Below are 24,190 nucleotides of genomic sequence, written 5' to 3'. Positions count from 1 at the left end.
GAAGCCACTTTTCCCGGTGCATCATTCTGGTGATGAATAGGAGCATTTTAGAGTCTCCAGGGGAGTTCAGCTGCAAAGGAAGAGTCCCTCTGAAGCCAGAGGTACAGAAAATTCTGGTACTGCAAGCTGACCTCCTTGTCAGTAATGCCTGCATCACAGAGCAGGATGATCTTTGTCTGCCAAAATACCCTTATAATTCACTGCTCAATTACATGCAATAATGGGCTATTGCCCTTCTTGGGTCACTCGTCTTCCAGGTGTTTCTTCATGAGTTCCCGGATTTGCCTGAAGCAAGAGAATGGTCACGCTGCATTGTGCAGTCCATTTGCTCTGAGGTGGCTGTTACCATTCATTTTCTATTCAGTAGGAGAGCACACCCACGATAGGCTCTTGGCATGCAGTCACATCTGTACCCTGTCAGGTGGCTTGTTTACTCACTGTCACATTAGAACTCTGTAAGCACCATTTTCATATCCTTTGGGTTTTCCTTTTGCACAAAGAGCCTGTGGGATTTTGCTGTTATGGTGACTCTTAACATCTACGAGCACCTGTTTCTCTTGGGATTATTGCAATATCACTGCTACAGTAGCAGCTGCATTTTGTAGGACAATTTCCTCATTATTTCCTTTTAAATTGTGGTACTACCTATAAACCACGGTAACATGTAAGAGTCATAATGAGGTGAGTGCTCTACAAATACAATGAAAAGATAGTCCATTGTCCAAAGAGCTAAATGTTTAAATTACTTAAACATATAAATCATAGGGGTCATAGAAATCTGTTTTTTTCAGAGTATTAAGTTAAACTTCCTGTGGAAGACAATTTTCCTGAATCAAACCAGCTTGCTTTAATCCATCCTTCTTAATAGGAATACTGAGTGGAGTCCCTGCAGAAGTGGGTCCAGAATACCACTCTTTTTATAGCTGCTAAAGAGCAAAAAACATAGTTTACACTTCTAAATCTGCTAGGAAGGTGTGACAACAGTTTCCATTTAGTGCTTCACTATAAAAAAGAGAGAGATAGAGAAGGAGGAAAGTGAGGATGCTGGGTTTGATTTCTCTTATTTGTTATACAGAAGTAAATCCAGTAATCCTATCCACAAATTATTCCTGGTTTATGCTGATGTAAGTGAAAGGACTCAATGCAGTTGTTCTTTCAGATGCAAGAAAATCTAAAATTCAAATGTCTATTATAACATCAAGAATAAGCCACTCTCCATCTCTACAGTCTCCATTTTATTGCTGCTGGTTGTGAAGGATCTCTGATCACAAGGATGTAGATGAGGAAAAAGAATGGTTTTCAAATTCTGTTTTGGTGGCTTGGACTATTTCATGGTAAAATGAACATTAAATATACTTACAATGTGCACGTCCCATGTACAGACAGATACAGCTTATATTCCTGAGTACAAATAATACCTACAAAATATACCAGGTGTGCAACTAACCCAATCATCACTTGTGCTGTGTATTACTTAATCGGTGGGAAAAAAAGAGAATTTTTTGGAAGAGCTGTTTCACTACTGTATTCTGCTTGTTCATTTTTTACAGGCTTTTCCATTTGGGTTTCCAAATGTTTCTCTGGAATAACATGTTTCCTTGTGTTCTGCACATCATTTTCTGTTGTGCCCATGGAGGGCACAGTGGGAGTCAGTCTTTCAGCCAGTCCACTTGTCACTTCATCTGCCATATCGTTCCAGACATTTTCTGCAATAATAAATAAATAAATAAAATGATAGGGTAAGACTGCAGACTCGTAGCAGCAAATAAACACAAGATTGTCACAAATTCACAAAAAAACCCCCACCAGGTTAAAGTTTTCTCTGGGATCTTACAACCACTATTGATGCATTCTTTCGCTCTGAAAATGAAGTGCACTGTGGTGTGGTGTCAGATGCCATAACTATTTTGCTGTCAGTAGGGAAGAGATATTTCTATATGGATCTTTAGTACTGCCAGCCTTCTTGCTGGCAGCTGCTATAAAACATAAGCAATGCATTTCTACAGAAGAGAGAAATAGTGGCTCTATCCACCACATTCCTGTGACCACCCATTATTTGCACACTGTGTACTATCACCTCACCTTACTTCAGACAGATTATAGTAAAGAAATACTAAACACTGATACAAATGCACTTAGTTCTCCAGGTAGCACACGCTTACGAATATTGTCTTTTTTCTTTTCTGGTGTAGAGAAGGAGCCATCACTCAGCTTCCTTGAAGTCTGTGTTTTCTGTTTTGCTCTGTATATTTTTGGTTCCTGGATCCATGCATGCTTCATTGCCTCATCGGGAGTCATGCGCAGGGCAGGTTCCCACCTTAAATCCATGGTAGACAAATAGTTATTCAGCTATTTCTAACAGAAAATTACTGTAAGCCAAAAGGTTCAGTATTGTCTTCTCAAAGTCAGGTCATGAGGACACTTTTTGAAACAAAAGTTTAACTGAAAACAAGGAAAAAACTTATGTCGATTTCTCCATCCTTCAAAACTTTTTATTTACATCAGCACTGCCCTCTGCAGCATCAAACCATTTTTAATACACAGTTGACAATGTTATTAGGGTAGGGATCCTATTGAATATTTGTTTCAAGGTTTTTACGTTCTGTCAGTGCAAGCTCAAAGAAAGGGAACATAAATGACACATAGGATAATTCATTAAAATATATGTCTTCCCTAATTTAACTGTAAAGACTTAGCGTAACAAAACTTGTATGAGATCTTACTATGGAACTGAAAGGCAATTTTTTTTTGCAAAATCCCTACATTGACTTTATCCTCTGACAGGTTTCATTCACTCAGTTCTCACACCCACACACCCACAAGTACCAACTGCTCTGGCCAACACCACTTGTGTGTCACACAGAGGACAAGGGTTGTCAGTTACTGACTTCTCATCACATCTCTGGAGTTCTTTTTGATTGGTGATGATGTACTAGTCTTTAGGCAGATTTTTATCTCCTTTAAGAGCCACGTCCTCTTTGGTCATGGTCCTTCAGATCAGAACCTTGCTGACTTCAGTCTCCATAAATGTTAGCAAGGTAGCTTCTCATGGCCTGTTTTTCCTTGTATTTTGGAATTTATGTTTGTTTTTCTTTCAGGCTAACAGGAAAATGAACAGCGTGTGTGATATTCTGCAACCCTGTTGCCATGCAGTTGCTGTAAGCTTTGGGATTTTCCACTGGTGGCCTGTGCTGTGGTCTCACCAGGGTGCAGGCTTCCCAGCTGTGACACGGGCAACACGGCCCCTGGTTTTACACGGGGTAGCACATTTACAGGTCTTTTGTCACCAGCACATACTATTCTTTCAACCCCTGTTCTGCTGTTTCTTCCAGTGCTCAAACCCACACACATTTCCATTCGTACTGCATTCATATCAATCCCAAGATTTCTGTTACTAATCTCTGTATTAGTTGCGGACTGTTTTGTTCTGTCTAATCTCAGTGCTGTCCAGAACTGTACAGAAATAACGTAGGAAATCAAACAGATTCTTGTCATCACAAGAGCCGAGTGATATTTATTTTTTTGGTGTGATGTTTTCATCTGCAAAACAGGTGTATACAAGTCGATCAAAACTATTTGTGAAGTCATGGCAAATGTGTCAGGCTGCTTTGGACAGACACAGAGTGGCAACTGAAAAAGACAAACAGGTTCAATTCTTTTTGTCTCAAAAAGAGTTTTCATTTCAAACCTTACTTCATTCCTTTGAAAATCTAAACAATCCCATAAACATATAACATTTTTTTCCTGTGTAACCTGAAATGACATCTTTACAAGTTTTTTTTTTCTTCACTGAAATTATTTTCTAAATGTTCTGATTCAGCTAGCAAACCAAAATGGATCAATGATTTACACAGATTTAGAAAACAGAGAACATGTAAAGCAACCTTCCTGTGAAGCAGAGAGGGATGATTTTTTTTCATGTAATCACAAGTTAGCATGGATTTCTTTAGAAAAGTACGACTGAACTTCTAGAAAGAAACTTACAGTCAGTGCCAAAGAAGACACAAAATGTTAGCTTTGCATAAGATACAGGTAAGACTGGAAAAGCTATAGGACCAGCTTCTGCTGCCATTACGCAGTACAAATTAGGATCCAAGCTGACCCTGAAAGCCTTACTGCACCTAGACAAGAGGTCAGCATTTAAGGCAACCAGACAAAGGTTTGTTCCTGCATGCTCAGTCGTTTAGTTTGATGGATGAGAAAAATGACATTGGTAACCACCTCCCAAGAAAAAAGACCTATTAGTAAAATGACACCTCGTATCAGCAGGGTCCATGGAGTCCCACCCTGTAAAATTCTTGGTAACCTGCCCACCTTGGAAAAGACACGTGATCGTGTTTGAGCCATGAAATAGTTTGCTTCTTCCTCAGCACTTCATTTATTAAAAACTCCCATTGACTTTGTGATAAGATACACTGGTGACACTGAATTGCATCTCCTCCCAGTACACTTTGCCACTGACACTCTCACTGTGACTGTGCTTTGCTCTTGGAACAGGTTGCCACAAGAGGCTGTGGATCACCCTCTTTGGAGATACCCAGAACCTGACCGAGTTAGGTCCTGAGCGACCTTCTCCAAGTTTGCTCTGCTTTGAGTGGGAGGGTGGGCTAGATGACTTAACTATCCAACCTAAACTATTCTGTGATACTAGGTAAAAGGAACCCAGCAGAAAGAATCTGTAGGATTGCTACTTTGTGTGAAGACTGTTAACAGGGTATTTGCATTTAGCAGTTTATAAAAATGGGCAAATCATCAATTTCCTTTAAGAAAACAGCTGTGGACCACTTGTCATACTAGATATTCAGTAGCAAAGTCCTTGACTGGAGTAAAGTCAGCAGTTTATCCTAGAAATCACAGGATCTGACACATATTAGACTCTTCTCATATCCTGAGCTCCAGTGATTTGTGAAGATCTGTTCCAATGAAGAGAATGGAAAAATACAGCATATCAAATAATTCCTGAAATGTGCAATGTGATTGCTGTCAATAGAAAATAAATGTAACTTATTTTGATATATATATATGTGTGTATATATATATATATATATATATATATATATATGAGGAGAAAAAGGGCTTAAACCAGCATGCAAACTACAAGGTAACACTCCTGTAACGGTGTTAATTCTCCACACTGACTGCCATAGTCAGGAAGAACCAAAGAAACAATACCACTGATTCCAGGGTGGAGACATGGCTGAATGTACTTTGCTTTTTCATCCTCTACTGAGAGGGAGGTGTAGAGTGTACTGGAACTAAAAAGAGTCTAATCTCACCCAAGGGAACATGCACGCAGAGAGCAAGATCTTTGTGAGCAGATATTCAAAGAAGCAGAACTGTTTTCATACATATACCACAGCATATCACCCGATTGCTACATCCAAGGCCTAGCACAGAAAATACAGTCAAGGCATTCGAGCCAGCTAAGTCAGCTCCAAATATAACTCCTGCTGGAGGGGAATTGGAAGACTTGCTTCCCACTGGAGTGGGAGTTTAGCTTTAAGTACAAAACCAAACTTCAATCTCCAGATATGCGCTGCCTCGGGACAGTACATTACCATTATCTATGTTACCTGAATGAACCTTTATCTGTTAAAACAGAAAGGATTTAATACAAAGGCCTCAATGGGTAAAAAACATTGCTTTTAGAGTCTAATCTCCAGCATCAGAAGATCTGCTTTTAGATATGATGATATCAGTTTTCTTTTGTACCTTGGACTAATCCCATACAGTCTTTCTGCGCAATAATTTCTTCCTGCAATAAGCTGTGAATAATGATGATAATAGTTCTTCAAATGCGACCATGTGGAAAAAACACACAAAAAAACCCCCTCCAAAACCCCCCAAACAACAAAACACACCACCCCAAAACCCCAACAGATACAAAGATTTTAAAGGTACAAGAGAATGAAAGCAAAGTCAAAACCAGCCAGCTGCATGTCAGCCAAAACTGTGAACTCACATTAGACATCCTTTCAGAAAGTCCAAGAAACCAGCATCATGGGTTTTCAGCACTGTGCTTAGATCCTTCGAGTCTGGGCATCTCTTTTTTCCCTTGCTGTTAGTTATGGATTTAGGAAAACCTTTGGAATCTTAAAAAAATAAAGACATGCCCAAAAAATTACATTAAAAATCCTCACCAAATATTTAAGGAGTTGCAAAACCAGTACCCATATCCATCCCACTAATTCTGGGTTTTGCCCTTTTGGATTGATAGTCTGCCAGCACTGTGGCAAACAATATCGGTTACATCCTAGAGACTGCATCCTACACTGGGGTTTTTTGTTCATTTTGCGTGATTTCCAAACCTAAGTTATACACAGAGGAAGGAACTTAATGTAAATTATTTCCCAAAGCCCAATGCATTTCTTTTAGTAATAATACTTTAAGGAGTAAGAGTGGAATGGATTTCCCAGTCCCTCCTCTATCTTCTCGGCTATGAGAGGCCCACAAGACACAAAGAGCACAGCACCAGGTTCATTTGTAGACCTCATGTTACCCTTTTGCTGCTCCTCAATACCTCTTCCTGAAAATGTTGTTAGTCAAGAAGCAGCTAAGATTCTCTGACCCTGCTCTTTACCAGTGCTATTAACTAGCGATTAACTAGCAGGGAGGCATCCAGCAAGGACAAACAATCAGAAGCAGTTACCAAAGAACGTTCGCTTCCTTGATGCAGCCTGGATAAAATCAGGTGGTGGAAGACCCAATACCTTCAACATAGAAAATTAATTCATGGAGTTACTCCTCATTTCATAAACATACATAGCAACCATCAGGAGAGATGTGGTATTTCACCCTCCATTTGAAAAGAAGTTGAATGACCTAATTTACTGTGAAATGTGTACAAACTATTTCTTCTTGTGGCATTTAGTGGGGGAGGAAGACAGGGATTCCTTACAGTTGTCTGCACACAGAAAATGCGATCTTATAAAGGATGACACTGGAATCTTCACTGTTACAGAAGGCTCTAAGAACAAGCGTCTCTGTTAATGACAGTTGTAGGAGGCCACATGGAGAGATGCTGTCTCTGAAAAATCTTGTACAAATTGACATGGCACTAGAAGGATCAGAACTTGGGGCTGAGGTCAATGTCAGGATGCAGCTTAGCGATTGGTATGGAGTAACCAAGTGACTTGCTTTCATGGGTCAGTAACATTTGTGCTGGGTAGGTGATCTGAGGCAGATGTCACAGTATGTTCTTAAAACTCTTTGAAAAAATTTACCAAGATGATACAGCCAAACTCCTTGGCAGGGGCACAGTATAAGAAGGGGCAATAACCACAAATAGGGGCTTGAGAAGTGCAGGGTGACTAATAGGAAAAACTTTTCCATCAGGAGAGTAGAGCAGCACTTGAGCAGGTCACCCAGTGGGTTTCGGCTCAAACCTTTGAGGGTTTCAAGATCTGCTTTCAAGACAAAGCCACAGCTGGCTACTCAAACATTAGCAAAAATCTCTCCCTCACAGGTGTTTGGACTCAAGAGGTTCAATTTAACAAACACATTTGACTTCTAAGAGAAGATGAGCCTGTTATAATTTGGATTGCTTTTCCTTTCCCTTAGATATGTTTCTTCTGTTCTAGCTTCTCCATACAAATCCTGACCAGGTTAAAATATGTTTCCTTCAGAAGAAAGACAGTGAGTGTACAAAGCAGTTTGGCACATGGAATGGAAATAACGGTTTTGCATTAGAACCCGTCCTCTCAAAAAGCCCTTTGGCTGCAATAAACCTCCCTATAAAAGGCCAGTCCATAGCCAATTATTCTTGAGATTTCTCTTTGTTTCTGGCTGTGTAGTTTATCAAGTGAGTATGTAATTCAAAAGACAATCTCAAAAGTTACCTCCATGATGCAGGCAAGTTGGTCAACTTCATTTTCTCCTGGAAACAGCGGGTAGCCTGTGTAAAGCTCAGCTATGATACAGCCTAAGCTCCACATATCAACCGCCATAGCATAAGGGTGACCAAGAATCACTTCAGGCGAGCGATAAAACCGGCTCTGAACATAGGTGTATACTATATCCAAATAGAAAATCAGACAAGAAGCAAAATATCATAATCGGGACAGAAATCAGGATTCCAGATTTCACAGAGAAGTGAAATACATGTTCAGGTATCATCTATCTACTCTATCCATTAGCTGACATTGAGGGATTGCTCACATAGGCTCTGAAAACATTTTCTAACTCCATCCTAAAATAAATAGGTGATATGCTTTCCACTATTCTATTTGGAAATCGCTCTTCAACAGGTTCCACTGAAGGAAATTATTCTACTGATGCTGTGATTCAGCTTATTCCATGTTCATTTTCCTATTTGGAGATCTTCCCCTTGCATCAGTCAACAGTTCTTCATTATCACAGACTTGCACTGTAGAAAATACTGGTTTCACTGACACCTAGGGAACATCTCCTACTGCCTTCTGATTTCCCTATTAATGCAAAAGATCTCATTCCAAGATTGGGACTTATCATAGTGAATAGACCAATTTTTTTACCTCTTGTCATTCAGACAACTGACTACAATTACAGCATGGAAGCTCTGTTATTTTCTTATTCCTATCTCTCTGATGGTCACTTTGTTTATATTTGTGCACTTCTTTACATCCCCACATATTCAATATCTTTCTGGAAGGAAAGTGCCCTGAAGAATAAATGCTGCACAATATGCGATTTCACCAAATCTGTGCAGTTAGAGAGTACCACGGTGGCACGCTGTGCCCTTATGCATTTGACCAATTGCATAACTGTTGTCTGCTTTTTGTCATCCTTGTCACACATAAATAGCTGACTTTTTGCTTTCTACTTTGAGGGTTGTACCAATTCTTTTTTTCAGCTGGCAGTCTCTCCTCAGTCATGCTCCATCTTTCCTTTCAGTTGTTTTGAGTTTCAATTTGTTACCCTCCACAAATATCTCAGGCTGCATCTCAGATCACATTCTACCAAAACACGGGCAAAAATAAAAAGATCATGCACTCCTACAAAAGTGGGATGTAAATCTAATGGTCTGAATCCCAAAATATAGATGAATAGGTTTGACTCTGCTTAAATATCAATCTTTCATAGGAAAAATATGAGCCACTTAAGGCTAGTTTTGTTTTTCTAAGTTAATAAAATGCAGTGCAAATTTCTTTCTTGTTTTTTTTTTTGTTGTTGCTGTGTTTGCTCTTTTTTAACAGATGATTTTTGCATTCCTAATGATGATGTCGTTCTTGCTCTACAATATGGCTATTAATGTTAAGATTTGTCATTAGGTGAATATACATTAATTTCTGCTTTATAAATTCTATTCTTGTTATCTCCTGCACATTCTACTTAAATCTTTAATAAAAAAAACCCCAAAACCTGAACTTAGACTTTCTGAACTAAAAGCATAGTTCCTATTCCCCCTGTTGTATTCATCTAAAAAGTACCTATTATAATTTAGTCACCTTTCTCTTAACTGAGAAAGGCTCTCTGGACCTGATAAACTCCTTAAGTGAAGTATTCGGATTATCCTCACGAGCCTATTTCAGCTAGCCACTCTTGCAAATGCAGTTCTGATTTCAACAGTAGAGGAGCTGATCAGGCTTGGGACAAAGAAAAAGCAAGGTAACAGTTTACTTGTCTCCTACCAGTATTTGTTCCACCATCAGTGGCTGAAGAAGTTAATAAGATTCTAATTAGATGCATCGGTCACTATATTATCTCAATCAAAGAAATAGTTTTTCCACATTATTTAAAATTAAGAAAGCTTATTAAGAAAATTACATCAACTTGACTTTTCTGCAAACCTCTTTGGTGTTCATAGCAGCTTGATCCAAAATCAATAACTTTAACTGAACCTTGGCCTTTGTGGTATAATAATATGTTCTCCTAAAGAGAAAAAGAAATCACAAGGAAAAAAGGTTTTAACACCACATTAGGTTAGTGAATACTTTGGAAAATAAGCAATGCATAACACATTGGGTTTACATTTACTTGCATAATAAAAGCTTCAAACTACAGCTTCCTTGGGTATGCATTTGCTAACATCAGTAGACATCCAATAATGTGCAATTAACCAAAGCAGAGGGGAGATTTGTAAAGGTACCCAGTTTGGAGGTTAGCTAGGCAGGGACACTAGTCCCTCACGTACAGTCCAAGCCACTGCACAGAGCAGTGTGTGATGCTACCAAGGCACCAGCCAGTGAAGATGCTTGCCATGGCAGCAGTGACCTCCCCAAAACCCACTGTTGTCCATCTAATAAAAGGCAAACTGCATCTGGTCACTGAATTAACCAGAACCATCCCTTTGTAACCACAGAAAGCCCCTGCCCCATGAGCGAGCTTTATGTCCCAGTTCTTCCCTCCAGGGCTTTTGACTTTCTCCAGGCTCTCTGTAAGCTCACATCTCTCCACCTCACAGCGGTGTGATGCAGAGATCCAAAGGCAGTGACGAACAGAAATGGCAGGGTCCTACGGATTATAGCTGGGTGCAGGTGGGTACAGCACTGCGCACCAGTTGAAAACCAGCTTGAAAAGTGATTCTTACACAACTAGCTCAGAGCAACATTTGCACTGGTGGGTAAACATAGCCTATTAGCTCTCTTCTGCAGAGTTGAATTTTATCCTCATTAAAAATCTATCTAAATCAAGGATTTCCTTTGATTTCCTTTCTGATCATACAGCCTTCCCACTTCTTAGCAGAGATGAGAACTAATCTATCAACCAGTTTTAAGGTGATTATATGACAAAGCTTGGAAGGACAGAGCAGTTCCCAGGTTGATGCCAAAGCCAAAGTGGTCTTTTGGGTAATTAGTGGACTCATAAGGGGAAATACTTTGTGTGGCAGGAGGGAGAAGCTGCTACTGGTAAAAGTCACGGCAAGGACTGATTTCCACTGCCCAGCTCTTGGTTCTGCTGCGGGAAGAAGCACACAGCTCGCTATCCGTTCGTGCTCGTGGCAGCACCGTGTCTCTAATACTGAATGTCTCACAATGCAAGGGAGCAGATTAACTGCAAAACCAGGTGCTGAGGGCAGTGATTGCCCAGTCTCCATACTCTACCTTACATTGAGAAATATCATAGGAGGCAGACGGAGTAACAGGCAACATAAATTAAACTCATGAAACTGTACAATTGTATAATTAGAACAAAATTCGCTTTTAGTTAACTCACTAAATATTCACTAACGTGTTACTCTATTTAAATACAGACTATGCTCACTGATCTTGCCAACTTCACTCCTTGTCAGTGGCTGCCTGGAAACAGACTTCCTGTTGGGCTAGTTGTTTCTGATTAAGATATTTTGATTATCTTGCAAGCCTCACTGCTCACTGCAAATTGGTTTGGCAAAGATGTCGGCAAGACAATGGGTACAGACAGTATGTGACTCTTAATGAAGATACGTGAAGCAAACTGAAAACAGAATTTCACCCTTAGCATTTTTGCTTGAGATCTTATTTGTTTATTTCTTTATTGGTTCGTTTGCAGTTCTGAAAAAGAAATCAACATGAATGTTCACCTGAAATGAAAATAGAATTAAAGTACTTCATAAATCACAGAAAATAACAACAATTTAAGACTGGGGCTTAAGGAGAATGGAAATGTTTCACCTAGCATGAATACTAAGCAGATATAGCACCACAAACCAGATCACAGATGTTCCTCCAGAAACAGGTGAAAATCCTAAATATTGTACTGTAGAATTGCTTTGTCATTTACTAGGCTACTTAATTTTATAGTTATGCATATGAAATGAAATGGATATAACAGGATAACCTGAAACAGGCTGTCTTGTGAATATCTCCTTGTCCTCCCTCATATTGAAATACTTGATTTCATAAGTACTTTCTTTCTTTAAGCAAAAAGTCACCTGAATTTGATTCACGTTTGCATACATTTTGGCAATCAATCTCATACAATACTGCAGTAAATGAACTGAATCAACGCAAATAATCACTCATCTAGTACTAATACAGTCTGAAATAAAGTATAGCTTCTGCACAAATACCCTACTGGGTCTTAAGGATTCTTCTAAGAGTTCCTCTTGATCAATAAAAAATAGGATTAAGTTATTTTTTTCTGTACAGAATAACAGGTTATGAAATGACTGTACTTACAGGCTTCAGATCACAGTGAATGATTCTTTCCTCATAGAGCACTTGTAAACATCTCAGCACACACTGAGTGAAGTGTCGAATTAAAGACAGACTGAAACCTTGAAAATTGTTCTTTTTGATCAACTCATATAAATTTATTCTGCAAGGGTTGTGGGAGTGGAAGAAGACAGAAAGCAGAAAAGAGATTAGGGAACTTCTTTTTAAAGGTATGATTAGTTTACAGTGCATTAGAGTGTTTAGCCTGTCTTCCTACATGAGGGAGGACTTGTGTAGAAGAAAAAGACTTGGCTCTTTTCCTCCTTGAGAATGCTGTTCTGCACATAACATCCACAAACATCTCCCTGAGACTCCAGATCTAAAGAAGACATAATGTCAGTGGACTTGCTTGCTTCCTTGCTAAACTCAGAGCTATGTTACACAGCTGTGCTGATTTTCACCAGAAACAGTGATTGTTCAGGAACCGAGAGAAACAAATTTTCTTCAGTCTCCTTTTGCTCTCATTTGTCTTTGCTTTGGCACCTTGTCTAAATCCTTTTCATCTAAAGAGTCTTTATCAGGAGTAAATCTTTCTAGATAAATACTGCCATAAATTCATGTCTTGTTAGGTTTTATGTCACTGTCATATCTTAGCTCCTTGCAGTAGGGCATTAAACGGTGTTGCTGACTTCTGACGGGCATGGTTGGCAACATGCATATGCTGCCCTGAGACCCCAGGGACCAGCAGCCCCAGTGGCACTGCCCAGTAGCCTGGGGTCCCCCCACCTGACCACAGCCCAGCATCCCATGTCAGCCCCCTGGGGCCATCAGCCCCTACTGAAGCAGCACCATGGCTGGTCTCCAGCCCCTTGCAGCCCTGCCATGGCCCCCACCACACCAGGCCCCCCCAAAGGCCACGTCCTCGCCCAGCCATGGCCCATCCCAGGGCTGGGGCTGCCCAGTGCCCCTGGCTGCCTGCTCCCGGCTGCCAGGCCCTGCCCTGATGGAGTGGAGGGAGCCCTTATAGTCCCAGGGAGCCCCCAGCCTGAGCTGCACCCCAACAAGTACTGAGAGCTTAATGTGGGTCATCCTTCGGAGGGGGAAATGGCTTCAGGGATGGTGGCATGGATGGGATGCAGAAGCATGTCCTCACCAATATGGTCTCAAGAGTTGTCCTCAGCAGGACCACATGCGTCTGCAAGGACATAAACAACTGTGCAACCACTGGTGCTGGCAAGGAGCATTCCTTCAGAACTAAATGAATTTACCACAATTGATGGAGAAGAAAGTTCACAAATTAAGGGGTTTTCACTGTATTTTAGAAGGAATAAAAATTTAACCAGACAAATGTCTTTATATGACAACCAGTCTTCAGCTCTTCTGCAAAGAGCTGACCGTAGTGGCTATCCTGTGAACATTTTCCTAGGAGCTTCTGTAGCAGCTTTCTGAAAAGACTGGTCTGTGTCTTCTCTGGAGAGGAGGAGTCAGCTCTTACCCCTGTGTGTCTGTGAGTGGCAGACTCACATGCAGCCACACAATTAATTAAGTTCTCTTTGAAATTAAACCTTCCATACAATGATGAAGCCTCAGCAAGGGCTGTAACACCTGCAGCGATGGGGGCTTTACTTTAAGGGACAGGGAACTGTGGGTAACTTTCATAATTCCAACATGATGCTCTGATTACAAGGAGGCTGGCGAATACAATCAACTGACTTCTCTAAAATTCTCCAAAATTCCTCCTAAGATGTACCCTGCAGCTCAGTTTCATAGAAAGCAAGAAGAAACTACATTTTCTAAATATTCAGTATTATTCTTATTTATATACCCTGAAGTTTATCAGTCCTGAATTCATTGTTTTACTCTTTTCCCAATAGGTCTTTCAGGGAAGAAGACTTCAATACACAGCACAGAAAATAAGGGACAGATCATGTCACTGTGTGTGAAGTCTGAACGGGGCCTTTTTCTGTTCACCTTTGATGATCAAAAAATCATCTATGCAGTCTGTACTTAAGACAGCATTCCTTTCTTGTAACATTAAAAGCTGCAATTTCTCCTGAAGAAATAAAAATTAAAGCTTGTAAAGCACAAGATCTACAATGCTCCTTAAGATTTTTGTAAAGGAAAATATACTTTACCCCAGCAGTTCAAAGGCAATACAGAAGTGATTGCGAAAGTAGAAGTATTCCTTCATGTGGATGATATTGTGAGTATCATCTTTGTCCTTCTTCAGGAGAGCATCAAGGATCTTCACTTCTACCAAAGCCTGGCTGTGAAATCTGAAATGTCACGTGACACGGGAATGATAACATTAACTCAGTCTAGCGTTTGTAGAATTACAAATGCTACAAACATCATATTCTTACTGTAAACTCAACATGTGGGACGATGATTAAAAATTTATCATTCACCGCTGTTAACTATTGTAACTTTGATTCATTACGGTTGTTTCCTAGTCTAAATATACTGGCCTTACATAACACTTAAGAGTAGTTATTTTGACTTGTCTAAAAAAATGTTTTAATGAAAAAGTTTCAAATGAACATCCAGAGTAAAATCCTAGTGCTTTCCAAATCTGTAGGAATGCTTCTGTTTATTTGAACAAGGCCATCTTTCACACCTACCACAGCAAGACAGTCTGTTTTGAAAAGCATCTTTATGTTTATTGCTCACTGTGGGGGAAAACTGAACAGCTAAAGCTTTGTTGCTGGAGTCAACAGCAGCATCCTCATCTGCTTCATTGACTCTGGGTCAAGTTAAAATGAACTAAAATATTGTAAACCAGTCACATAACAAGAAGAGGTTGCTTAGGTCCACAGTGTAGAATTTTTCATGTTAAAACGAGCAGCTGGAACCTTCCAGCATATTCCTGTGGTTTTGGAGTCTTAGGCAGGAATGTATGCTCCCAGCTCTCAGTCAGGCAGGGCTGGTTACCTGGGCTGTGTATTAACTGTGTCACAGATACAGAGACCTCCTTGTAAGTCTGGAAAAACTGTGCCTGCTTTCAGAGACTGAGCCTCCACTGGGTTCAGGCCAATTCTGAGTCCCTGACATCACCTTTCCTCACTCTCTTCTCACTGTGTTTAATGACGCTCAGCAGGCTTGATTTTGCTTTGTTCACCTTATCCCTGCCTACATAACAAAGAGCTGATTGTACTGGTTTAAAGTCAACAGATGTCTCACCTTTTCTTATTCCTTATTATTTTCAGTGCCACTAATTCATTGGTTTTATGATCCAAGCATTTAGCCACCTGCCCAAACGACCCTTTCCCAATGACCTCCAACACTTCATATCGGTATGCAATATGGTCATGTAAAACCTTCAAAAGAAAACAAACTGTTCAGGTTCAAATAATATGCAAAAGATCAGGCTTTAAAGTAGTTCATGTGCGTGTGACTTTGCTGGCTATGAAAGATGCTGGACTGGTAGCAAGTGCAGTCTACATTAAACAAGGGTGACATGCTTCATTAATCCATCTACCTTGCATCAATCCTGAATGAGATGCAAACAGGTCTCTCTTTAGGATTCCCTTCTGAGCTTTAAAGTGATTGGTACTGATATTTTCGCTATTTGAATATTTATCTTCTAGAAACAACATTTATCTCAAATATATAACTTAAGAGTTGGCAGACAGTCACTACAAATTTATTGAGCTGAAAATTAATACCATAGCTTTTCCACTTACCTTTAAGTAGGAACCATGCTCATCATCGTAACAATTATTATTCTGGGTTTCGGGCAAACCTTCAATCTTTTTAGCTTCCAGCCCAAGAAACCATAGCTCTGTATAATTGAAAATTTCTTTTTGCTCATAGACTGTTAATTGGTTTCTAAAATTTTTCAAGGCTTCTAAATCAGAAAACAAGAATATAAAACCAAAAATCAATAAAATATCAGAAACATGATGGCAAATTGCTTTTACAGTGGAACATTTTACAGTAGTGCATGCCGCTTTGAGCAGGAGGCTGAGTAGCTGTTAGAGATCCCTTCCAACCAACATTTCTATGGTGCTGCAGTCTGACATTTTGCACAAATTTATGTTTCTTTTTTCCTTTTCTGACTTACAGTACTATGTTCAACAAAGAATTCATCATCTGTCAGCAAGACCTTTAAGAGAGCTTAGGTAAAAATCATTTCATCCTGTACAAAGTTGTGTACCTAGATGTTTTTGAAAATCCCATCTGTTGTCTATCTGCTTCAGCAAGCTTCATAGGTTACATTAAAAAAGGTGTATGATTTTATTGGTTTGATTGTCAGATTTACAAAATGGCAGCAAGCTTTAGTTAACCAAAGCTTTCAAGTATCTGTTTTTCCGATAGAAAATGTCAAGTACACATGCATGAGGTTAGGAATTAAATGGGGCCCAGATCTGCTGTTCTAGTTCTGATTCTTCCTCCACAGAAACATTTCTGCTACCATAACACCTCCACTTACATCACTGAAATCTAGATAAATAATCAGACAGTAGCATTAAAAATCAATGTACTCTATAGGCATGCGTGTGGGTGTTTTGTTAAACAGTGGCAGATCTTCATCCACTAATGCAGGGATGCTAAATTTTTTCAAAGCAAAAGGCCACCCCCTTTTTTTTTTTTTTTTCCTAGACTCCTTCTAAAAATAGATTAACTCTGCCAGAAACTTTCTAGATCTGAGAACTCCCAAAATGCAATTTAGCCCACATAGATAAAATGTGACACAGCTACAAGCAAGTGGGAAAAGTGTTTTATCACTGTAATAGAATATTACTGTCACCTATGTGATCTGTCGTAAGTCTTAGATGAATATACATTCTCTTGTATAACGCATACTTCTCTCATTTATATATATGTGTTAGTCTATTCACTCTCCTATTGTGTACATCCCTGAGTAGGATTTTTAGAAATCACTGAGTCCATTTGTATGTTTTTCCTTCACATTTTTTGTTAAATATTTCAGTGACCATTTAGCACAGGACCTCTGGTCAGCGAGTATACGACTGCACACATTCCTTATCTGTGCAGGCAGTCTGTCACTCCAGTCTTTTTAGCATATTCTGTTATATTCTACCTGAAGCTGTCATAGGCAGTTTGACACTAATGCTGGTGCTTTCCAGTTTTGATGTTTTTTTCTGGGCTCTGGTATCACTTTCAGGAAGACTGTCTGGAAGGTTAAATTGGGAAAAATTGCCTTGAGTTCCATTTTCCTGCCAAGCAAAAAAAAAAAAAAAAAAAGTAAATTTTATTTTCAGATATTTTCATGAACATTCATCTGATGTCCAATTATATAAATACACACAAAAATATATGTAAAATGCTACATTCACAAAGACAAAGCTGCAAGATACTTATTTTGGATTGGTTGAGTGATCTATGTCTGTTTTGTGCTGAGACAGAACAAGCATGGCTGGGGACTAGAACGCCCTGCTTACCCAAAGAACAAATTCTGCCAATAGCACTGGAGGCTATTGGATCATGGAAAGATAAATCTCTAAATACAAGAAGGAAGTTCATCTTCCAGTTTCATTAAATACATGGGCTTTTGTTTTCTATAAATACTACAAAGTGCCATGGTTTGATTAATCGCAGTAACTCACATTAACTATTACAGGAGGGCAGGAAAGACAGCATAATAGGCAATTACCCATCTCAGATTTCTGTGTGGGCACATCCACTGGGGAGTTGTGCTGGAATCCCTGAGATTGCTTCTGCAGTCCATGGAACTGCAGGGATACCAGCCTGGGTCTGCACACATACGCATTCGGAACAGAAACATCAAGACTGGTATAAAGGGGAAATGAATGGGCCTGTGTGGGTGTGGAAGCACTATAAGGAAGCAATTGCAGACAAAATGTTACACAGATGTCATCTATATCAGCAGGTGATCAAGAACCCAGCACATGCAGGTTCTCAGGGCTCCTAGAATGGGAAATCAGACGACAGACTACAGAATCAAGCCATGAAGAGATGATGGAGCACTGGAGATCAAAGAGCATCAGCTAAGGAGACAGAAGATGGTGTGCTCTGGGATAAGGATGTAGGATGTGGAGGCCCAAGCCATGTTCTCCTCAGCCCCTTCATTGAGGGGAAAAGACTCAGCTGGAGATGATGCATCCAGTAGATCAATACTTGGCTGAAGCTACAGATGGCTGTGGCTTCTATGAACATAGGATGAGGAAGATGAACTGGTGCGCAGAAACTCTGTGATGAATTAGGGCAAGAGTGTTGCAAAGAGCTTTGCTAACCTAGTGAAGAGGGGTTTTAATTAGGTACAGCAGGGAAGAGTCATCATAACCTAAAGGCTCTGATACTCATGGGGCAATTCAGTCACCACTATCTGCTGGAGTGGCAAAAACATCCTAGGAGATTTCTGGACTGTGTTCTTAATGCAGGTGATGTGAGATGCACTGCTGGACCCACTACTCACACACAAGGAACAAATGGTTGAGGATGTGAAGGTCAAGGAAAGGACAACTCTGGCTGCAGTGACCATGTGATTGTGGAGTTCAAAGCCCTCAGACAGGTGAATAAAACAAGCAGAATTACAAGCCCTGGTCTCAAGGAAAGCACCTTTTGGCTTGTTCAGGGATCTTTTTGTCATAAACCCACGGAAGACATGGAGGGCAAAGGAAATCAGGAGAGTTCATTGCTCTTCAAAGTCAGTCTTCTTAAAGCACAAAAATAGTCCATTCTAACATGCAGGAAGTTGAGCAAATATTGCTGAAGGCCAGCACGGATGAAAAGAGAACTTCTGACCAGGCACAAACACAGTAAGGAGCCCAAAAAAGGTAGAACAGGGATGGGTTATCTGGGCTACATGCAAGAAACACTAGCTGAACATGCAGGTATGTTTGGTAAAGCCAAAGCTCAGCTGGAATTGCAGCTAGCAAGGGATGTCAATAAGAACAGTTTCTGTAAGTAGATCACCAGCAAAAAAGGAAGGCTGAGGGAAATGTGGACCCACTGCCCAGTGGAAGTTGAGACCTAGTAACCAAGGATTTGGAAAATACCAAGGTACTCAATGCTTTTCAGTTATAAATTTTGCCCTCAAGCCTGCCAAGTCCCTGAGTCTAGAAGTAGCATTTGCGTAAAGAAGCATTACCTGCAGCACAGGGAGATAGAGACCACATAAGCTGCTGGACATACCTAAGTCTGCAGGACCAGATGGGATGCGCCTGAGGGTGTTGAAGAACCTGGCCAATGGCATTGCAAAGCAGGTCTCTATCATCTTTGAATGGCAATCAGGAGCAGTTCCTGACCCTTTGAAAAAGGCAAACAACACACCTGACTTCAAAAAGGGCAAGAAAAAGGCTTCATGGAACCACAGGCTGGTCCTCCTTACCTCAGTCCCTGGGAGGACTATGGAACAATTCTTCTTGGAAACCATTTCCAACCAAATGAAAGACAAGAATTTGATTTGGAACAGCCACTAGGGATTGGATTTGCCAATGTAAGCTGTGAGCAAATGGTGTCTGAACAACATGATTGCTCTCTCTGATGAAGTGAGGGGCTTGGCCAGTGAGAGAAAAGCAGTGGACATTGTATACTTCGATTTCAGCAGGGCTTGTGATGCTGTCTCCCACTGTATGCTTGAAGTCCAGAGAGAGATATGAACTGGATAAATGGATCATAATGCAAGTGGAAAATCGGCTGGGTGGTCAGGTTCCAAGGACTGTGATCAGTGGTAATCGATTACTAGCGACATCCCTCAGGGATCAATACGAGGGCCAGTACAGTTTAATGTCTTTATGTGGACAATCGGTGTGTTCGCTCTCTCAAATCCGCAGACCACATCAGGGCTGCTGTCCAAAGGGATGTCAGCAGGCTGGAAAAAATGGGGTATGGGTATCTTCTAAAGCTGAATGAAAAGAAAGGCTAAGTCCTGCACCTGGCACAGAATATACCCATGCAACAGGATGTGCTGAGGGACAACTCAAAGGACACAGCTTTGCAGGGAAGGGCCTGACAACAACCTGAACACGAGGTCGCAGAGTGCCCTTGTAGCAAAAAAGGCCAAACGCATTCCGGGTTGTATCAGCATGAGGACAGCCGGCAGGGTGGGAGGAGTGATCTCCCACTCTATTCAGCATTTGTGAGACCATGCTGGGAATACTGTGTCTAGTCTGGGGTTGGCCAGTACAAGGAAGACATTGACTGACTGGAGTGAATTCAGGGGAGAGGTCTGGGCTTGGTCAGGAGCCTGAGACACGTGATGTACAAGGAGAAGCTGCACGAAATGCATTTGTTCAGCCTGCAGAAGAGGAAGCTTCAGGGCTGACCCTACGGCTGTCTAGTTACTTGACAGAATAGTGTAGAGAAAGCAAAGCCAGACTCTTCTCAGAGGTGTGTGGGTCTAGGACAAGATGGGTACGTTCCCAATGCATACAAGTTGCAACATTGGAAATGTTAAGGTATTAGAAGAAGCATTTTTTACCCTAAGAGTGGTTCAATATTGCAGCAGGCTGCCCTGAAAAGCCGTGGGTTCTCCAACCTTTGAGACATTCAGAACCCAGGTGGACAAGGCCTTCAGCAGCCTTCTCCAAGTTTGCTCTCCTTGTAGTGGGAGGTTGGGCTAGGTGTCTTCCAAAGGTCCCTTCCAAGCTAAATTATTCCTTAATTTATTTATATCTCATCCCTTGAGAAATTCCTGATGATTCAGAGAAGTGGGATAGGATGGAGACATAAAAGATGAGTTTCTCTTAGTGTCAGAAGGGTACAAAAGCCATATTCAGTAAGCAGCACACAGTTAGAACAATTGTTGGCAAGAACAACCCAGGTGATATGATACAGATGGATCAGTGGGCAGTCCTAGTCCGCCATGTCCTCGCAAGAAGTCCTGGCTGGTACCACTTGGATACATGTATCTTGGGGCTTGTGAATTTGGGGTTAAGAATACATGAAAACGGGTTTGTTTTAAAATGAAATCATCTTCCCATACTTGCCTCTAAACTTGCTACTTTTTTTGCATTATTAAGTGCTACAAAAGCAGGGTAACCAGGCATGAGGGGCACCATCTGAACAGCTCAAGGACGGGTCTGTGCTGACACAGTCAGTCCTACTGTTACCCTGCTGAGCCCCAGCGCGAGAGCTCCACTCTGCCCATTCCAATAGGCACCCCCTCGTTCAGTAATGCTGTATTGCTAAGGAAGGGTAAACAAAGAAGGTCTCTAAAACATACAGAACATAATCATGCTTTCTAGATTGAAATGTTTATTGTCCCCTGGCATTTCTAAGCCAAGCAAAAGGCTTTCTTATTGGTGTTTACACAGTTGCTTATATAAGTCTATAAATTGCCTTTAAAGAATAATAATTAAAAAAAAACCTCTGTAAAATGCTTGGCTCCAATCTTTTTACGGAAGATAAAACGGATGGATGGTTCATTTTCAGACGCAAAGGTTAATCATTGGCTTCTATGGGAGCTGAGTGTAGGTTTGACTTATGAAGGCCACAGGATTAAGATTTAAAGAAAATTTAATATATTTTAGACACTAGCCCATTCCACTTTATCATTCGTGCTATTTTGCATCTTGTAGCTTTTCTCAATGATATACACCCCCCCCAACCCAATGAAATAATTTGTAGTAGTAGCAAGCTGCCAATTTCAAAATATTTGAGAAGACTTTTGACTTCTCAAAATGCTTTATGTGGGGACTTCCAGTGCAAGAGATCTGAAAAGACTTCATATGAGAGCCCTATAGAACCTCTCAAATCTCTCAATAAAGAGACTCCATTGAAGAAGAAGAGAGGTGAAAAAGGGAGCGATTAGAGTAGTGGTGGTGAGTAGTGCAGGTCCCTGATTTGTTGGGGAGAGAAGCGGCAAAGGAAGAAGGGTACAGACAGGGGATGGACGTAGGGTTTGTGAAAAAAAATGAGAAGGAATGCCAAAGTGAAGATGACTTCAAAAACTTCCTGTGATGTTGGGAATTCACTAAAATACCTGAAGATATGCACAGCCACGCTGGTAAGTAATCTATTTGACCGTTGACAGTTCTTTTTTTTTTCCTTTTAAACTATGGCTGAAAATGGAAACTGATGCAAATGCTGACACTAAATTTTTTCTCTCTTCCCACATACAAACACGCTTGTGACTGTCACTGGCACTCTCTTAGCAGTACTTAAGAGAGAAGCTGATTAACCAGGCAAACACATGATGTCCAAGAGCTTTATAACTCACCTGAAGAGAGGGGACAAAATTCTGCAAGCTCTTATTTGTTATCTGAGGCAGGCTGCTTTCAAGGGGGGGAGGGTTTGCAGTGTCTGCAACCAGACCATGCTTTGCTTGACCTTCCAGATGTGGGAGGGAAAGAACACCACGACTGACTTTCTAAATAGAAAGCAGAAGTAAATGTTACACAACGTCCTAGCCAGCAATTCTGTGTAATACCTTAGAAAACCAGAATTAAAACCTTGGAAATGTGTATGGTTCACTTCTGACACCTAATGGCGAAGGGGAAAGGAGCAGATGCTCTCCGGCAGCTCCCAGGCGTGCTAGCGGACAGCAGTTTGTCCAGGCAATGGGGCAGCCTGGCACATTTTAGGACATGCAAAGTTTCCCCACAAGAACACCTCCATCCAGCATCAAGGCAGTGACTGCTTCAGCTGGAAAAGATGGTTAGGCTTGGAAACCTGACAGCTGTTCCAGGCAGCAGCGCTCCCCTGAGTGGGGAAAATTAAGCATGTGCAGGGTAATAAGCAGGCATGAATTGTAAATGGCAGGCAACATCATTAAATGCTCCCAGTGGTAGTAGAGAAATTGGGACTGGACTGCTGCCAGGCACCAGGGGTGGAGACACTGGGAGGGTCTTCCCTGCACTGGTTTCTCAATATTTCCTTCCCCCTCATCTTCCATGGAGTTCACCTCGACAAGGCCCCTTTGTTGCACTCCTTGTTATGAGGAAAAGGCAAGCTCTCTGCAAATGTTGCTGAAAAATACATGCTTATACTCATTTGAAAACTCCAGGATTATTAGTCCATCCTTCAGGCTTCTTCCATTTGTTACCTGCAAAACATTCCTATAGCACTCATTCTTTAAAGTTAGCCATTTAAGGATGTAGTTTCGTGAATGTTAGGACCTCTAACATTCTTGGGTATCTAAAGTGAGAGAAATCACACTCTCAGCAGCAAAGAACATTCTCGAGGTAAACTATTTCTTTGGCAAATAATAAAAAAATGATGTGAAATAGATCTGAAATAGATCAACTGTGCACTATGACATGCAGAACAAGGTCCAGAGTTAAGGCTATAACCTATATAAGACTGTGAAATTTTTGTCATGAGGGAAGGATAGAAACATATTTGTAAAGCTTTTGACAACAAAGGAGAGGTTTGATATTTTCTCAGAAAGCAAAGAAACAAAACTCTCAATCCAAGCAACTTGAATGAATAAGTTCTGTTTTCCAATACTATGAAAAAGTCTCAAAAACCTTAGAACTGAGATTCCAGTGGACTTTTCATGAAAGCTTTAACAAACAGAAGTGGCTAGGCAGAAGAAATGCCTGAAATGCTACTGAACAGTGAGCAAAAACAAAATACAGGCACTTGGGACAGTCATACAGCTACAGGGGAAATGGAGGAGGGCAGGGAATAAAGGATTTCCCTCTGCTCAGATTAATTTATTATAAGGAGTCTCACAGAAAACAAGAATTCACATATTTTTAAAGTCAGCTAAGAGTCACATACCTGATGGAAGACTCTGTTAGATCCCAGATGATCTCTTTCTTGAACAGTTAGTTGAGACTGAGAAAAGGCATCCACATGGGAAGACTGCAAACATGAAATGATGGTTTAATAAAAATTATTCCGGAAAAAAACCCCTGAAATCTCTGTACGGCTTCTGAGTTTCTTTCCTTTGTGGTAATGTCTGTGCCAATACAGTGTGTGAGAGAGAACCACAAAAGCTGCTGAAAATGCGCTACGCTCTAGCAATTCCTCTCCCTGTCGAACAGCTGTTTTGTGGGCAGGTGCAGAGACAGCTTGCTTTGCCTATTATGCCTCTCAGCGTGCGTGCTATGCCCATGTGGTCAGCAGAGGGGAAGGGGGGGCTTTGCCATCCCTAAATATGTGCTTGAAAGCTGATAGTGTGAGTCTGCTTGGAAGGACAGCTTTAAACTGCCTCACAAGGTACATTGTGAGCCCATCCATTGTTAACAGCAGCATTAAACTGA

General features: G+C 40.8%; 1 protein-coding gene across 1 annotated transcript; it reads right to left on the bottom strand.

Annotated features, from left to right (window-relative positions):
• Window positions 1-1,214: 1,214 nt before the first annotated feature.
• DYRK4 (dual specificity tyrosine phosphorylation regulated kinase 4) lies at window positions 1,215-23,798 on the bottom strand (the record flags this gene model as incomplete). The annotated part of the gene is made up of 13 exons (XM_056340814.1): window positions 1,215-1,706; window positions 2,163-2,317; window positions 5,963-6,092; window positions 6,650-6,710; window positions 7,839-8,011; window positions 9,768-9,849; window positions 12,078-12,216; window positions 14,189-14,329; window positions 15,234-15,370; window positions 15,737-15,900; window positions 17,098-17,233; window positions 22,201-22,350; window positions 23,706-23,798. Coding segments are annotated over 13 exons (1,797 nt in total), but the record flags the coding sequence as incomplete, so codon positions are not given.
• Window positions 23,799-24,190: the final 392 nt, after the last annotated feature.

Source organism: Falco biarmicus, chromosome 5, assembly GCF_023638135.1.
Source record: "Falco biarmicus isolate bFalBia1 chromosome 5, bFalBia1.pri, whole genome shotgun sequence".
In the NCBI taxonomy this organism is placed as follows: Eukaryota; Metazoa; Chordata; class Aves; order Falconiformes; family Falconidae; genus Falco; species Falco biarmicus.
This window is presented reverse-complemented; position numbering and strand designations above follow the sequence as displayed.